The sequence below is a fragment of the Botryllus schlosseri genome, chromosome 10, assembly GCF_051294905.1.
Source record: "Botryllus schlosseri isolate E-star chromosome 10, Bs_hap1, whole genome shotgun sequence".
Lineage (NCBI taxonomy): Eukaryota > Metazoa > Chordata > Ascidiacea > Stolidobranchia > Styelidae > Botryllus > Botryllus schlosseri.
In genome coordinates this window covers 788,451-807,211 of record NC_137245.1, presented here as the reverse complement: position 1 = coordinate 807,211, position 18,761 = coordinate 788,451, and the positions used below count along the sequence as shown (strand labels likewise).

The window sequence follows — 18,761 nt, the reverse complement described above, 5'->3', positions numbered from 1 at the left end:
ATTTTGAGAAAATGACTCGAGTCGAGTCATCCGGAAATCGTGACTCGAGTCTGACTCCAGTCGAGTCATGACTCGAGTCATTACAACCCTGCACATACCAAATCGAAAGCTTGGATTTTCAAGACACAATTCGCTTTGATAATACCAGTTTACCCACTTTCTTCATATATAGCAGTGCTTTTCAACCTGTGTGACGGTTCGCACTCGTGCGAATGAAAAAAATTGCAGTGCGAATGACGAGCATGGTGCGAACGGGGCGAATGAAAAACCCTGATGAGTGCGAACGACGAAGGTGGTGCGAATGAAATTCCCATATGAGTGCGAAGGAAAATCGTGAATAATAATTGTCAATTTTTCTGGCCTGGAAGAATTCAAATATACCTTATGGCAAATTAGCGGCAGTGTAACTTTTGTTGTAAAAACTTGTTAGGTTACGACGCACCACTAGTCGTAGCTCTCACAAGCCGAAGTGGATTAACATTTTCGCTCATATAATTATTACGTAACCAAAAGCTTGGCAGTGGCAGACATACAGCATTGAGCATATCAGCTCTTCTGAGCTTGCGACAGGCTGGGAAAATGACTTTAAATTAACTTTCTGCATATATTTCGGTAAACAATCATCATAATTATGTAATACCTGTGCCATTGGTGCGATGCACGAGGATAGTAGTAAATTCTATCATCACAGACTCCCATTTGCAGGTTACTGTAACGCAAATCTTACCCCTTCAAGGATTATTAAAGTATAGACTGCAAAAGATATAATTTTGGGCCGACACGGTGCCAGAGCTATGTGTGAATAAGTATGTGATATTTGTTAAATTTATTATATCCTGATAGATTTTACAAATCCAAGGTCACAGTGTTGGGTACTGGAGCGAATAGTCTTTATTATGAGAATTCAAGAGAATATTTGTTCGACTGGTTTTTCTGGAAAACACGGTGAGGGCCGTTGGGATGAACGACTGTAGCTACTAGGGATCTGCAACGGGCGAGTTCACGTATATGAGACACATTCATTTCGAGGCCAACCCTTTCTGCGTCGGGTCACATGAAGACGGAAAGTTTTGGTCAACAAACGGCTGATAAAATGCGGTGCAAAAACATAAGCGTACACATAACCTCGGCCAAAGATGACCGATACTGGATGGCCAATTCATTCCATATGCATATATGCTCCATTGTCAGCACTGAATAGTCCCGTTCTTGCAATTTCGAGTCCAGGGGTGTCAAACTCAACTGACGTCGCGGGCCGGATTCAACACTCCTCACCTCAACACACCTCAAAATCCATGCCTTATTTTTCGTTTGAATACTCCATTAACCAGCGTATATACACAATAGTGTGTTACATTATATTACAGATCATGTGGGTTCTATTTTGGTTGCATCTTTTATTCGCAAACAGTGGAATTGACAATAGCCTAATACGATGATTGGGCGGATGAGTAAAGTTATAAGCCTATAAAGCAGTGGCTCAAACGATGGCTTAAGTTGGCATATTTCTATGCTTCCTTCGTTTTAGCGATATATTGGAATCAACCTTGCGAATGCGTTGTGAGGAATGGAAACACTTCATAGTATTATATCGCGAATCGAGTGCTCGACATCTTGGGGGACTATATATTGGTTATATTTCTTACTAAAAATCACAACATCCTTTAGAAAGGTTCTGGATATGAAAAGCATTTACCAATCTACTCAAAATTGCTTCGCGGGCCGGATGAAATCACCTGACGGGCCGGATGCGGCCCGCGGGCCGTATGTTTGACACCTCTGGAGTTAACCGTAGTACGACTGCGACACGCAAAGGGATTTAATTCACCCGAATATGAAATCACGTCCGTCGGACATATTTTGTAGGGCGGTGTTGGATAGAATAGTTGTGCGAGCATTCTGTATGTCATGCATGTCCGTCACATCATAGCATACTACTGTAATATTAAAATTGAATTTCTTTTTATGGGTGAGGCTCGGGTCGCGAGATGCCACGAAAAAACTCAGATTTTGGTTGTTGTCTAAATAATTGCTTCAATGTTATTAAACATTTATGAAATCTCAAGTTAGATTGAGCTAAAGTGCAGAACACCCAGTATCGTGAGTTTACTTGATATTACCACATACTCGCGTGACATAAAAAGGGAAATCGAAAAACAAGTTGGAGCAACGTATCATAAGGTAGTGAGCTCAAATGTGCCTACTCTCCTTGATCATTTGGACTTCATATTCCAAGACATAAGGCTTTAGCCTCAACACAAACAGTCGAGTTATTCACACTTCCGACATACCGGAGCCTCCTAGACTTCTTTGTCAGTTCTCAAAATCGATTTTGTCCAGCAAGCATTTTTCACTCTTGAAAAATACGCTGTATGTTGGATAGGAGTGCAGAACAGACTTTGAGACCTGGTCATCCAAACACTATAGTAAAAGGGTTTTAGTGAAATAGTTGACATCAAAACGAGCGAAAATAGTAGCCTATTTAATGAGATACTTGATAGCTTAAGATAGATTGGAACCAATTTGTTGCACATCTGAGCAAATAAATGTTGTATTTTCATCTTCTTTTTGTATATTAATATTCGGTTAGTTTGTGCGAATGAAATTTATTTTACAAAGAAAGTGCGAATGAAGCTCAAAAAGGTTGAAAAGCACTGATATATAGTATGATGTTATAAGTCATTTTATTGCTATGTGTCACTAGACCGATGCCGGTTGCACAATAATTGAGCTAAATTTGAACTTAAAATTGGGGGGTTCACAGGAGTCCGTGAGTGACCGTGTGACGGTCCATAAGGCATCCGCGAAGACAAAAAGTTTGAGAACCACTGATATAGAGAATTGAGATATGTAGGCGTATATGTAAGCACAGTGAAAACTACGTTGAAATGAAAATTTGATATATATTCGACCATACATATCCACTTGATCCATATCTACGATTAGTATTCACATTTATTATGCAAATATGCCTATCACTAAGTGAGAGAGCAAAACTTATGTACCTTGTGTAAATTATGTTTCAAAATTGCAGTCACATCGCCAGATAGGTTGGAAAGACGGCGTTTTGCCCATTTCGAGTAGAGGTCGCCCAAGTAATGCCTTCCATGGTTACTCGAGTACAAGTAGCAATTTACAGGGTAAAAAGTATTCTAGGCCTAGTTTTTTTGTCTAAGAACTTGAAAACTGTCAAGTAGAAGCAGGCGCGTATCCAGAGCGCGAAAAAGGGGGGGGTTTTGCGTTACGAAATTGGCTATTGTGACGTCATCATTACGATCAATCGTCTCCACGCCATGGCGAATATTTAATATATTATAGTTTAATAATAAACAGAGATTTGCGGTGAGTGGGAGATGTACGAATACGATACGGACATTGCCTGAAAATCGCGTTTCTTTTACGGTATGATTGAAAGATATTCATAATGCTCACATTTAGTCATGAGCCGGCAAACGCCGCCCGTCTTCAAGCGCCTAGTTCCGGTCAGAGATGCGCGATTTTGTTGGGTTTTGACGATATTATGCGCACGGTCGGTAGTATCGCAGCGGACGAACAAGCGCGGAATAGAGCGGTAGCATAAACGAGGGCGATCGCGATCGCAACAGAGAGGTGTGGTGTGAACAGTGTACGTCGTACACGAATGTGTGCTTTTCGATGACTTTACTAGCCATACGGCTGAGCGGGTAGTACGCGAGAATATAATTAGACCTTAATTGCAAGCACGCAAGTCAGTCAGCTAATACAGAGTACACACTGGGATAATAACTTGATCGACAGAGAAACTTGTCAGCCGATATAATTAGGTTAACTTTACTACTAGGCCTACTCAATTCTCCCGTTCAGCGACAACATAGGCCTGTATTTGGACGACAGCAAGCCACCTAACAATCGGGAACGTGGATTGCTAGGCTTGTATTTTGAAATGTGAATGTCAATCCTAGGCCATTTCTCACCAATAATCGCGAATACAATGTGGATTTGAGAATAGCATTGTCGTACTGGTGCCGTCGTGTCTGCGTCTCCCTGATCAATCAACACGCCGCGTGCAATTCTTAATTAGGATTTCAAGGCGAGCAGGTGCAGCGAATTCGCGAGCGATGCTGATTGCCGACAACTTCGTCTTTGCAATTACGTATCGCGTCGGCCAATTAGATTAGATTTTCCTAACATGCGTCTCTCGTTTTAGCAAGGCGAGAGAGAAATCGTGGGAAGAAAGTTGAGAACGTCAGCAATTGCTACAGCTGAAATGTAGCTGAACAAGCGCAGAATTCGTATGGAATTAGCGAATTATAATGACCTATTTTATCCTTTCGACTAATTCGGCGCATAATTCCAATATTTTGTAGGGGTGTTAGTCCACGTAAATAACATTTAGACGCCATATTCCCCTTCTCATACGTAAAAACGAATATGTTAAACTAATAAATTAGCAAATATTAGAGGCTATATTTGACATCAATTTTTAGGATTTTGAAAAGGGGGGGGTTCCGACCCCCTAAAACCCCCCCCTGGATACGCCACTGAGTAGAAGTTATCTAATATCATAAACACTTCAGGAAGTGGTGCGGGCAGCAGTACTTGTAATGACTCGAGTGACAATTTTCCGGTGACTCGACTTGTACCCATGTCATTGCGCATGACTCGGACTCAAGCTGTAAGCGAGTCGAAAGGTTACGAGTCACAAGTCAATCTCACTTTTATAGTTTTGACTCGAGTCATTTTCAATCCACCACCCAGTCGAGTCCAAGTCATCGTATTTTGACTCAAGACCAAGTCATTGGGTTCACTGTTCAGCAGGGCTGTTCAAAAATAACTTTTCTTCTGGATTCCAGCCATTCACTGATTAAATTGTCAGATTACTCTAAATAACGCAGCACACAAAAATTTGGTTCAATTCTAACAAGTATAAGACCACGCAGATCCAATTAAAATTAAATCTCGATCAAAGATCGCCTAATCCAAGGATTATCAATGAAAAACTCAACTAACTCGCTAACGCTTACTAGTTGGAATTGAGTCAAATTTGTGTTGCATCGTCTTTGAAGACAGCTCAACAATTTCATGGGGTTGACAGAAAAATTTGAAATTTTTTTTTCAATGTTTCCTAGAAAATTAAAAATTCTAATTCGATCTGCGGAGTCCTATACTTGTTAGAATTGAACCAAATTTGGTGTGCAGTGTCTTTTTAGGGACAATTTAAATAGTGAATGACTGAAATCCACAAAAAAGTTATTTTGAACAGGCATACTGCTCAGTTTTCAGTTCAACCCACATTTTTCAACTCTATTCGAGTGATATTATAATAAGGTTTCTCCGTCTAATCAATTTCCGGCCCTATTTTCCAAGTATCAGGACTGACAGAAAAAATTCCAACCATGCAGTGACTTCTCTGTTCTTCGAAGTCTCAATGAAATGTCTGTCTTGGTAGTCCTGGTCTCGAGTCATAGGACTTGGTTCGAGTCAAGTGATTTTATGCATTTGAAAAAATGACTCGACTCAAATTGAGTCGTCAAAAAATTGTGACTCAAGTCATGACCCGAGTCATTGCAATCCTGACTCAAATGAAGTCACGTCACACGAGACTCGGACGACCAACACAGGCATTTCATTGTTACTTTGAACAATAGTAAAGTTTCACATGATTCTTGAAAGGAAACTGTTAAGAATGAGTAAAATTAACATATTATGAATACGAGGCATTCGATATAGCTCAAGGAGACTTGTAAAATGTGTGTGGGACGTCATATGAACACAAAACTGAACCGTAAACATAATGAATTGGACTCGGACTCCACCTCTACAAAAACTTGGACAATTAGAAAACTTACAGGTTTTTCTTGATTAGAATTAGAACGACAGCTACAGTTATTCCCAAATTACATTAACATTATAAATCTCAATTATGGCTATGTATTTTTTCCAAATTAGAATTACTGAATTGGTGAAAACTTGGAAATTGAATTGAATAAGTCCTGGTAATATCAAATCATAGATTATTCTTATCAGCACGAGAAAGACAAATAGCTGTGCAGCAAGCCTGTCTTGTTTCGCACGATACAGTTCCCCTGTAGCATTAGAATTAGTATAACCGACGGTTCGCTTTAATTAGTTTAGTTAGAAAACTAGAATAATAGAGTTTGGCTTTCAATACAATATCCATCGTAAAATAATATTTATTGAACTCGAAGACTCATTGGGTGCCTCTTTTCAAGAGTTAACGGCACACTAAAGGGATTTAAACAGATTTAAAAGCAAAACCAAAAAGACAAAGTATGACGTAACAATCAAAATCACAGACCATGAAATTCGCATTGTACCAATGGCAACAATAACTAACTATGAAGTATACGGACATAAGGTACTATAGTAGCAACGCAATTCATAAATAAACAGTTATACACGCACGAGACAATACGCACTAATGAGAAATTTGTAGGTTATCGAGGATATATTTTTGTCTACATAAAATAGGAGTGTTCAACTGAATAATAGTAGACTCAAGCACTTTTAGATGAAACAAGTCTTCAAGCTCAATAAATATTATTTTACAATGGATATTTTATTGAAAGCTACATTCAAGTTCTGTACCACGAACCAGTTATTTAATTATAGAGTTGTCCAAGTTTGCTCTGCATCCCGACTTGACCTCGACTCAAGCTCGAGTCAAAACTATAAAAGTAAGACTGACTTGTGACTCGGTACCTTATGACTTGGTTACAACCCTGGCGATCTGGCAAAATCTAATTGAAATACTTCAAATGGTAGAAGAACTTTGTTACTGGCCATCTCTGGTTTTGATTTGATGACCCTTGATTTAGGGGCTCATATCAACCCTAGTGCCTCTATTTGATACCCGGAAAGCTTGGCCCAAATCTAATTATTCTCTAGCACCGAAGTGGCTTCCATTTCAAGAAAACTACCCACCGACGAATATGCACGGATTGGTAAGATGAGATTCTGCCACCATAACGCCGTCAACGCTGGTTTTTTCTACGCACTTGTGAATATCTTCCAAAGTCTGTATGTTCCCATTAGAAATCACAGGAACTGATACATTTTCTCTGTAAATTATGGAAAAGAAACATGCATGATGTGTGATACAAGGCTACTTCATAGAGCTCGACTGATATCTGTTGGATAATCCTGCTTGTGGAAAAATTATCGAGACGGCAGATTTCGTGTCGTCGGAGGGGCCGCTCACACTTTCATTTGTGAGCCTTGGGAGTCGACTTTCACAAAATACACCAACCGAGGCTACGTCAACAAAAGGAGTTCGTGTACCATCTAAAAATAGTATATTGAACACTCTTGTACATTCGAAATTTCATACCTGTGAAGTCATATTTTGATATACGATTGTTGATGTACAATGTTATTTCCAATTCTCTACTAGTTGCTGATGATTACCCCTGGCAAGTGTTAGCCGAAAATATTCGGGTTCATTTCAATACTAATATAGGCCTACTATTCAATAGTATCTTTAGCGTGAAATAGAACTGGTAATAAATTGTTTGTGGTGGCGTAAAAGGTACAAATCAGTGTTGGGATCAAGTCACTACCTTCGAGTCACGAGTCATTGCACATTTTGACTCGAGTCAAGTCAAGTCAATCGATTTTCAAAGGTGACTCGACTCAAGTCAAGTCACTCGATTTTTGGAAGTGACTCGAGTCAAGTCGAGTCAAGTCACGAGTCAGGTCATAATTCAAGTCAAGTTGCCTTTTCAAAGTATGAGGCATGCTTACGTCATTGCATTTTGCTAGCTGTATGAAATACAGATTGATTGGTTATTGATTTCGATCCGATGAATGAATAAAGAGTTAAATGTACACTAGGGTTGTCCATAATTTGGAAAATCTTACAAATCCTCGGTTGTAATGTCTTATTCGATAGATTATTGATAAAAAACGACACTGAGCCAGAAAGAAGCTCACAGAAAGGCCGTTAAGATTTCGTGCAAAGCGTTTGAAAGTAGCTGCCGAAGAATGGGCGTGCCACCGACCATAGAACGGCGAGAAGACTAGTAATCAAGAAACCACGGCTCTTGATTGGCTGATCGGCTATGCTTCAATGACCACGGCTGCAGCAGCTTGCTGATTATGTGATCAAGGAGTCTGCTACCGGCGGCGATTCTGAAAGCGCATTGTATGTAGGTTGACAGTTAATGATTTAGGATTGATTCAGGGTATGTTGAGGTACGAAATACATGATGAACAAACAACAGCTGCTTCACAAAAACGTCTAAAGCATGACCGCTTCAATGTGAGGGACACCGACGTAGCCTATATGCCTTGTTTTCAACGAGGGAAAGCATAGGCGCTTATACAAGTGGCGACGGATTCCAAGTTTCAGAAAGGAGCTATCATTATTGAATACAAATATTGAACTAAACAATGACACTACTTTGTCGGTGTGATCTTATTGGGCTCAGGTTGTAGTTCATAGTTGAAGTTTTGAAAGCTCTAAGGATCGGCTGAATCAGCGGGTTATGCTTGGCACTTATCAGATGCTTACATCAAATTGTATTCACTTGCAAGTCTTGTCAAAGTCCTTAATGCTGACGCAGAAAAGGGGTGTAAAAGTAAGCACATACTATGCTTGATATGATATGTCAAAGTCCTTAATAATCGTGCAGAAAAGGAGTGTAAAGGTAAGCACAGACAATGATGCATAGTGCACAGTATCCAGCATAGTTTGTATATCATATCAAGCATAGTCTGTGCTTACATTTACACCTCGTTTCTGCGGCATCATTAGGGACTTATAAAACATTTACAAGTGAATTCAATTTGCTGTAAACATCTGATAAGTGCCAAGGTTAACTGTCTGATTCAGCCGATCCCTAGAGTATTCAAAACTGCAACTATGTACTACAACCTGAGCCCAATAAGATCACACAAATCATATTGTCATTGTTAAGCTTTATATTTGTATTCAATAATGATATATCCTTTCTGAAACTAGGAATCCGTCGCCACTTGGATAAACGCCAATGCTCTCCCTCGTTGAAAACAAGGCATATAGGCTACGGCGGTGTCCTTCACATTAAAGCGGTCATGCTTTAGACGTTTTTGTGAAGCAGCTGTTGTTTGTTCATCATGTATTTCGTACCTCAACATACCCTGAATCAATCCTAAATCATTAATTGTCAACCCACATACAATGCGCTTTCAGAATCGCCGCCGGTAGCAGACTCCTTGATCACATAATGAGCAAGCTGCTGCAGCCGTGGTCATTGAAGCATAGCCGATCAGCCAATCAAGAGCCGTGGTTTCGTGATTACTAGTCTTCTCGCCGTTCGATGGTCGGTGGCACGCCCATTCTTTGGCAGCTACTTTCAAACGCTTTGCACGAAATCTTAACGGCCTTCATGTGAGCTTTTTTTAGGCCCAGTGTCGTTTTTTATCAATAATCTATAGAATAAGACATTACAACGGGGGATTTGTAAGATTTTCCAAATTTTGGACAACCCTAATGTACACGCAAGAATAGGCGCTGTATCGCTCACATATACGTGGAGCTGCTAAACTACGTAAGAAATTGCATAGCCTCCGTTTATAGTTACCAGCCAAAATAGAGAATAGAGAAACGAATTGATAAGATGCAATACATTATCCATTTATAAATTGATATTATACAATTCGAGCCTGTGCTCGTGGTTGACGACTATATAAACTAAATTCGAATTCAATTATAATAAAAAAAGAGAGTTTTTGTTGAGGTAAGAACAGAAATAGACATTTTGCTACTAAATTACTTTACTAATTTACGACAACGTAAGCTGTAAACTGCGATCACTTCGTTTGCGGTCAATTCATTTGTGAGAGAACAATGAAGGCTCAGTAAAACGCACGATCATTGAATGATTGGTCACTCTAAAAGGTTATACACCATCCTTTCGCGAAAAATCTAAACATATGCAAGATACAGTGATTTTTATCGACATCGATTGCTTGATGACTTGAAATTGACTCGTCAATTTTGCTCCGAGTCATGAGTCAATCCACATTTCTGATATGTCGAGTCAAGTCAAGTCAAGTCATTTTAGCGAAGTGACTCGAGTCAAGTCAAGTCATACGAAAAAGGTGACTCGAGTCAGACTTGAGTCATCTCAACACTGGTGCATATTCCAATAAGTGATGCTCGGAGACTCGACGTCTAATGCTCAATTCAGAATTGTTTACTCAGGTATTCCATTCTGCCCAGTCCTAGCGAGTCTATGTAATACCGTACTTGACTTCTTTGATCTGACTCCAATTTGCTAGTCCGGTATGCAGTCCTTTCTGTTCTTTTGTTCTGCCATGCACCGTAATCATGCTGCACCCGGCAGCTTCCAGCATCTTGGCGTATTGCACTGTTTTCTCCACTTCCGGGAAGACTCGTATTTTGGCAGTGATCGGAATAGCCAGCTCTTCCTTGCACGATGATATCATCTTTGTTAACAAGTCCCAACTGTCTTGTAGGAACGCACCAAAATGCCCTGAAAAGTCACAGCATTGAACACATCACCATCTAACTACAGATCAAATACAATACTTTACTGGTACAGTAATGAACAGTGCGTCAACAAAGTGTTAGAAGGAACAAAACCATTGGAATATGCTTGTCACAGAAAAACGATAACATGATAATGAATATAATTGCAAATCACTGTGACTACTTTTGTTCCCTTTCAGATACCAGTTCAGAAATATTGCAGCAAACAATATGTTCATGTTAATAACTTTATTCCACTCACTCTCATCAAAAGCGAACATCAGTAAATGCGGTTAATGACGTTCGCTCCCGATGAGAGTCAGTCGAAGAAAAGCTTCAAGTGGGATAAATTTGGCAACATGAAAGTATTGTTTGATGCAATATTGAAGTTCTGTACTACCGGTACCTATAAAAGGTAATATTTCAGTTCAGAAATGCGAGACTTTACCTTGGAAAGTGTCATCGTATTGTTCAATGGAAACGCAACAGCGTGATACCAATTACTTAATTTCAGATTAGCTTATAAATATTGGAGATAGAATCGGCATTTCAGAAGGACAGAGACCTCATCTGCATGCACCACTGCACATTAGGGCTGTTCAAAAAATAACTTATTTTTCTGGATTCCAGTCGTTCAGTTATCAAATTGTCAGGTTACCCTAAAAAACGCTGCACACCAAATTTGGTTCAATTCTAACAAGTATAGGGCTCCGCAGATCCAATCCGAGGATTATCAACGAAAAACTCCAATAACCCCGCTTCTACTAGTTGAAATTGAGTCAAATTTGTTTTACATCGTTTCTGAAGACAGCTCCACAATTTCATGGGGTTGACAGGAAAATTTGAAATAATTTTTTTAAATTTTCCTGTTTAAATTAAAAATTTTAATTGGATCTGCGGAGCCCTATACTTGTTAGAATTGAACCAAATTTGGTGTGCAGCGTTTTTTAGGGTAACTTGACAATTTAATGACTGAATGGCTGGAATCCAGAACAAAAAGTTATTTTTGAACAGCCCTACTGCACATGATAGACCATGTATTTTGATTTGAAACAGTCTTTTGTGACTCGAGTCCAGTAGTGACAGATCATTATTTCTAATACTTATATTACATTGATTGTGGTCGCATCAAAGGTAGGGGAGAGTGGGTAGGTATGGGCCACTGTTGAGGTGTGGGCCACTGCCATATCTGGTGACTGTGACATCACATATGCTTGTCAAGCTCTGTGATTGTTAGAAAAAGGCTCCAGACTCACCCATGTTGCTCACAGCCATGAGGCCAGTGAAGTTTTTAACTCATCTAGAGATATATAATTTTTGCGGCCTCAAGTAAATTTACTTGGAAGTAGGGAATTTGGGTTTGAGTCCACATATGTGCATGTTTGGATTAGACTATTTATGGTGTGAAAGCTATAGAAATATGCTATCTATAGAGTATAGTTTTAATGCTTTGTCAATCTCTCGGATCTTGAAATTATGGTAAGAGTCCCCAAGATGGAGTGTTTGAGGTATGGGCCTTTCAGCAGGTTGGGGTATGGGCCGGCCCATACCTGAATAGGTTGGGTATGGGACAGCATAACATATACCTGAAATCAATATTTGATTGATCCTATTAAATATATTTATCTCTAGAATACAGAAGGTGTTGGTCTTATCCCTCCTATATACAATCACTTGAAAGTGAATCATGAAACCCATAAAAAGGTCAGTTTTCAGAATCAGATCTGAGCTTGGCAATATGAAACGTTAAAGCATGGGAGGTATCAAAAAGAGAAGCATGCTTTCAGTACAAAATTGGTAGAGCTACATTAAACAGGTATATAGAAAAACAGGGGATGAGTCTCACATGAAAAAGGTTTCAAAATCGTTTTCCAATACTGTCTTCAATGAAGAGGAGAAAAGTTTGTTAGGACAGTATGTCATCATATGCTCAAATACGTATCATGGATTGTCACTCCCACTTAAATAAGAGATAGAGCAGAGACATTTGGATTTGATGGGGTAGTTGAGGCGAAAGAAGCATGATTTGATAGTGATTTTCATGCCACATATTTCTAGTTATCTTGTTTCGTTATGCGTTATGGCTTACGATCAATACGGGAATTGAAATATATGAATTGTCCACTTCCAGCCCAGCTTTATATCAGTATATACAAACTGTTGGTAACTGTGACAAGAGTTGAGGTTTGTAGGATATGAATGGCATTTATTGATTCAATACAGACAGCGGCCATACCTCACCACCCCCCGGCCCATACCTCGTAGCCTATTTTTTATTTACAAAAATGATGAATTGTTACAAAATTTGATGTCACTTCCAAATACACGGGTATTTTAGCTTAATTCTACCAGTAATAGTTAGCCATATAACTAATGATAGTGTATACCGAAATTTAGGAATATTAGACCAAGTTTGGCCAAGTTATAGCTTTGTAAGATTTGGTGGCCCATACCTTCCCACTCTCCCCTACCTATTTCAACTTTTGCACATCATTTACACTATTGTGACGCAAGGGTTGAGAGATACAGCAAAACATGACAATCCGAGAACTGTTGCGCATTAGTCGATGTGTGCCACCCACCTCGTCTCGCGATATGTTGAGGACAGCCGAGATTGAGATCAATGCCATCGCAGTGTTGCTGAACAATTTTCCCAGCGTTGACCAGCTGATCGGGCGTGTTGGCGCAGAACTGTACGATAAGCGGACGGTCCTCTACGCAAGAAATATCGCTGAGCACCTGGAACCATTCACATGCATGGTTTAAAATTATGATCACAAAATTTAATCTGAGACTTGGGTACAGAGCATAATAGTCAATACAATGTACGTTAGGGCTGTTCAAAAAAAAACTTTTCCATCATACTTCACTGGCTACTTGATAAAATTGTTGGGTTGGTTAAAAGAAAACGCTGAACACCAACTTTGGCTCAATTCCAACTAGTAGAAGCGAGATTCTTGCAGTAGAAAATTTTGAATTTATCATTATAAAATAAAAAAATAAATTTTTAAATTTTTCTGTCGACCCCATAAAATTGTTAGGCTGTCAGTAGAGATGATGCACACCAAATTTGGCTCAATTCCAACCACTGGAAGCGAAGTTATTGCAGTAGAAAAATTTGGATTTGAATAATAATAGTATTTACGGTGACCAACTCTACCATAATTTAATATAAAATCATTGAATTACAAATTTTTCTACTGCAATAACTTCGCTTCTAGTGGTTGGAATTGAGCCAAATTTGGTGTGCAGCGTTTTTTTAAACAACCTAACAATTTTATCAAGTAGCCAGTGAAATATGAAGGAAATGTTTTTTTTTTGAATAGCCCTAATGCAGGCCTACATGTAGGCTACATTATTTCTTCATGAGAAAACCCCCATACCAAGCTCTCTGGATGCCATAGATCGTGAACACTAGGGTTGTTAAATAAATAAAGTTTATCTTCTTTCTTTACTGGCTAGTTGATAAAAATGTTGATTTGCTTAAAAAAACACTGTACATCAAATTTGGCACGATTTATATCCCTAGAAGCGAAGCTTTTAGACTAGGAAAATTTTAGAAAGTTTCACATTTTTTGTTAACATTACCGGCTACGTCATGAAATCGCAAGGTTGTTTAAAAATTATGCAAAACAAATTTGGCTCAATTCCAGCCCGTACAAGCAAAGTGATTGTGGTAAAAAAATTTGGATTTGAATAAACAGTATTTATGATGATCAATTCTATCATTAATAATTAAATAATTTCTTATCGTAAATAGCCTAGCCTATTATTTTTTAATAATTTCATTGCCAGTAAAATTTAAAAAGAGAAGAGTACTTTTTCAAAGAAGTATAATATTTTATAATTCGTATAAGATTCGCATCTACAGGTTGGAATTAGGTCGTTTTTAGCAAACATAACAATTTTATCAAGCAACGACACCCAGAAATTTTTTTAAAAAGAGGTTATTATTTAATAGCCCCAATGGAAAGGTACCCAACTTCTTGCTTTTTTGTCACATCCCTGTTTCTCAACCTTTTTGACCCCGCGGACCGCTAAAACTTCAAATCCAATGTTGCCGACCGGTGAACCTTCAAAGATCCAAATTGACCCTCAATTAAATCACGACAAATGCGCACAACTCGCATGTAATATCGGAAACTGCCGTTCACTGTCTTTTTGACACCAGAAATTTATACGAGATTCAATTTAAGTTTCTGAAAGTCCAGTTGAAGGCCAGTAACTTGATTGTAATTGTGTGATATCGTTTAGAAGAATTGCTACTTTTGCTGTTAGCTATAGTTTCCATTATGCTGCCAAGTGCTGCTTAGTTGCAATGTCGAAATTTAACAAAGTTAGTTCAAAAGTCTCTAAAATGTTTGCAAATAACTTGCAGGAAACGGGTTGTAGGTTATTTCAAACAGTTTTGTACGACCTTAGCACCATTGTAGGCCATGAACTCTATTACGGCACGATGCAAAGAAATGCGTTCCCTACTTGATGTTTATTTTTGTCATTTATGTAATGTAACCAGCGTCCAACTTCTTGCATTTCGGAATTGAGATATCAAGCTCAAATAGGCCTATATGTGGCAGACCGACAGAACACTTGACACAAAATATACTTGATTCAGAAAGCCTACGAATTCACCTTTTTTCTGTAAGTACCATCCTTGGTAATCACGTTTGCATTGAACATCGGAGTGAAGCAAATATGGGCGCCGTATTTTCTTGCTAGCATTCGCCATGCCAGTTCGCTCTGATCCACCATCGGAGCCAGAATGTAGTTGGTGTCCTTGTTGAGGACATCTTGCAAGATTCTTTGTTGTGATGGCTTACTGACCATTGACAGAGACAGTGAAGATGCGAAACAAATTAGCACTGCTGTGTAATTATATAGGTTATCTGAAAAACAACAATTGGATTGAAACCAAGTATATGAAAACACAATATCAATCAACTATTAATGGCAATGATTCGAGTTTCAAAGTGCCTGTACTGAAATGATACGCTGGTTCCAACTAAGAGTTAATTAGTCAATGACAATAATAGTTTTGATACTATGCTCTACTGTGAATGCCTTGAAATCTCTACTGGTAGTGTGGTGGGAAACGAGACATGTCGTACAAAGTAAATTAGTGGAAATGACAGATCTGTGAGAAGGTATGATCAACCCGCAGCATTGTCACAAAATGCAGCAAAATAGGTATGGTCAATAAAATGCCAAATAAAATGTGATATAGAACTGGCATTAATATCTTTGCAGTCACATAAAGGGCACATATTAAGACTTTCCACATCATTCATAGTGTTAAAGGGGCACTGCATTCTGAAAATGACGTGGTCTCAAATTGATGGGCAAAACGAAGTAAAAATTTTGGCCGTAGCAGTTTTCTTCAGAACGCCACTGCTATGGAGCTGCAATTGATTGAAATTTCCACAGCGACTACACGCTCCAGCAGTCACGCAGAGATCGAACTTTATATAGTTGTCAGCCGATGTTATGAAGGAAATATGTCGTACACCCCGTATGTCCTAAAGAAATAGAATACGCTAGGCCCGATTTTGACATAAATCTCCTGACTGAACATCTTCCGTTGAAGGCGGTATCTAAACCACCTTGGCGTGTACGACATATTTCCTTCATAACATTGGCTGACAACTATATAAAGTTTGATCTCTTTGTGACTGCTGGAGCGTGAAGTTGCTGTGGAAATTCCAATAAATTGCAGCTCCATTACGGTGGCGTTCTGAAGAAGATGGCTGCGGCCAAAATTTTTTTTTTCGTTTTGCTCTTCAATTTGAGACCACATCATCTTTAGAGTGCAGTGCCCCTTAAATGACATGAGGGTACTGGAATACTCGACTCGACGAATAATAGTTGATTCAGAATTGAATTACTCAGACTCAGATACTCGATTTTGCCCGAGTCAAATGAAAACGTGGCCTGTATCAAAGTTCTAAACTTTAACATATCAAAGATACCAATGACTGAAAGTACATAAAAATGACTCCTCACAATTTTTCCAAAACCAAAGATCACTAATTTCTCGACCTTGGTCATTGTCATCTACGGCAGAATTGGACAACCACATAATTCTAGATTAATTAGCGCAAAATGCCGGTACCAGTCATCTCATTTCTGGTTTTCGGCTAATTCCATTATAACAAGGGCTATTATGCATACCCTCAGAATTGTCAAATACTAAAAAATGTTGTTCATCTTTGAATTCTGGGTAGCCTACAGTGAAAATATTAAATTGAAAAATTTTCAGCGGTCCAAAAGATAATGCAATTCAAAATTCTCTTGTCACTAGGTGGTGCTGAATGCACAAATCTTTAAAATCCGCATTTTTTGCTTTATTGATGGTGGAGAATCAATCAAGATGTCTCATTATCCAATTCTGGGGCCAAGGAATTGACATAAGTAAACTTTTTTGCTCTCAACTCGAAGGAAAAAAGTTACGGATGAAAAATAATTGAGGGGGGGGTGCGACAATTTGAAAATCCATGTGGGATTCCGTTCACACACAAAAAACTTTGCAAAATGTACTTTGAAGCAGTATAATTTATTAAAAATTGGATTTTCAAATTAATCTCTATTCCACAACAAAATCACAAAAAATCTTGTCTTTGCATTGCGTAATTGGACAGAATAGTAGCTGTGTTGGCTGGTGGGCAACTTTTTTTCCTTCGAGTTTAGTGCGAAAAAGTTTATTCTAATTTAATTTGGAAAAGCTCAATTGTTTCTGATTGTCCAAGTGTGATCCACGGGCTAACCAAATTACAGCTGTAGACAGGAAGTAGACCTAGTAAACACAGTCAGACACAATGAACAAAACACGTTAATTGTTCAAACACTGTCAAACTACAGCAACAACAGTGAACTCTTCTGTTGGAATTTCGACATGAAATCAAAAGACTATCATTCAGCTAGCTTCATATAATAACTGATTGCAAAAGGTGATATTCATACCCAAAGGCAGTAAAGGTACAGTAACGTAAGGTCATCGATTATAAATGGTATTAACGGCATTCAATAACATGATTGCTCTTCATTTTCTTGACAAAGTTGCGCCGACCTCAAACATTGCAAACGCATTGACTAGGAAAAATGTGTCTACATAAACTTTTTAGTCATTTTCAAGTCATTTTGAGTATCCAATCTATCCATACATCTATTGCCTCATATGAGTGTTCAGGCGCGTAGCCAGGGGGGGTTTCGGGGGTCGAAACCCCCTCCTTTAACGCGAAACCTTGCTCTTTTTAAATGACCGCTCTGATGCTAATACTCGTTTGCAATTTAATAAGTCATAGTACCGGTATCAGTATTGCGCGCGGCGAATTAACGAAAGGCGCGGCCAATTAACGAAAGACGTGTTGCTAATTAGCAAGATTCGTCGGTGCGCATTGCACTGCACAATGTAACGCGACATGATCTCCCGCTGAGATGATGGGCGAAATCAGCCCATTCATTGTCGCGCATTCGGCAATCATTACTAGCCTGATTTACCGCGTCTCCAACAAGGCTAATTCCGCTGGCTTGAATAGTCACATCTGCAATAGGCCCGCGGCGCACGATATCGTCACTGGCCTTCACAATCACATCTGCATTGGCTTGGTGTGCACGATATCTTCGTAAGCCTACACAATCGCATCTGGAATAGGCCTAGTACTAAAGATATCGCTAGCCTAACTACCGCGTCTTGGGCCTACCATGCTTTGGCTCCTATTTCTCAATGGCTTAGATAAAATGCTATTAAGTATATGCTGATTAGCGATTGTGATTAAAGGGTGACATCTCGTAACTGAATGACATCGAATGTCCGCAATCATGTTCGGTACATGCGTAATTGATTTCCACTAGTCTTCAGTTATAGTCCAGTAGGCTTGAGTTAAAAGAGGTAAAGGTTTGAACCACCTGAAATCGGCGTCATTATAGCACATATTCCATAAAAACTCGTACATTTTTACTTGCCTAAATCGTCGCCGAGGCTACGTAAGACGCAAGACGCATTGATGAGCAGGCGTATTTAATTGTTGGACGCTTTGACAAGCGCGCAAATTTAATTCTTCAGCGATAAGCGCGCGTATTCCAATGTTCAACGCTGCGTATTTCATTGTTCACGACAGATCAGGGAGTCGCTAATTAACAGCACTTCCGGACTTGTCTACAAGCTTATACGCCTATAATCGCCAACACGGGGATGTTGTATAATCGTTATTTACGCATCGCATGTACTTAACCCTAATGAGTCAATGCTACGTTACTAAATTCGGAAAAAAGCGAAACCCTCCCTTTTATT

At 39.0% G+C, this 18,761-nt stretch overlaps 2 protein-coding genes across 3 annotated transcripts in view; both read right to left on the bottom strand.

Annotated features, from left to right (window-relative positions):
• LOC145448239 (intelectin-1a-like) overlaps positions 1-9,538 on the bottom strand; it is a 152,323-nt gene extending 142,785 nt beyond the window's left edge. The window contains exon 1 of the mRNA XM_080326601.1: positions 7,533-9,538. The gene's annotated coding sequence lies outside the window, so the exon portion shown is untranslated. The remainder of the gene's footprint in view (positions 1-7,532) is intronic.
• Positions 1-18,742, bottom strand: part of LOC145448235 (tRNA-dihydrouridine(16/17) synthase [NAD(P)(+)]-like) — a 31,817-nt gene extending 13,075 nt beyond the window's left edge. Inside the window, exons 1-4 of one of the 2 annotated variants that reach the window (XM_080326597.1) lie at positions 15,107-18,742; positions 13,057-13,213; positions 10,232-10,478; positions 6,925-7,061 (exon numbers count right to left, since the gene is read on the bottom strand). In XM_080326597.1, the coding sequence (XP_080182723.1) occupies positions 6,925-7,061; positions 10,232-10,478; positions 13,057-13,213; positions 15,107-15,301 (736 nt within the window). In that variant the 5' untranslated portion in view covers positions 15,302-18,742. The remainder of the gene's footprint in view (positions 1-6,924; positions 7,062-10,231; positions 10,479-13,056; positions 13,214-15,106) is intronic. The other variant, XM_080326596.1, reaches the window with a different exon arrangement.
• Positions 18,743-18,761: the final 19 nt, after the last annotated feature.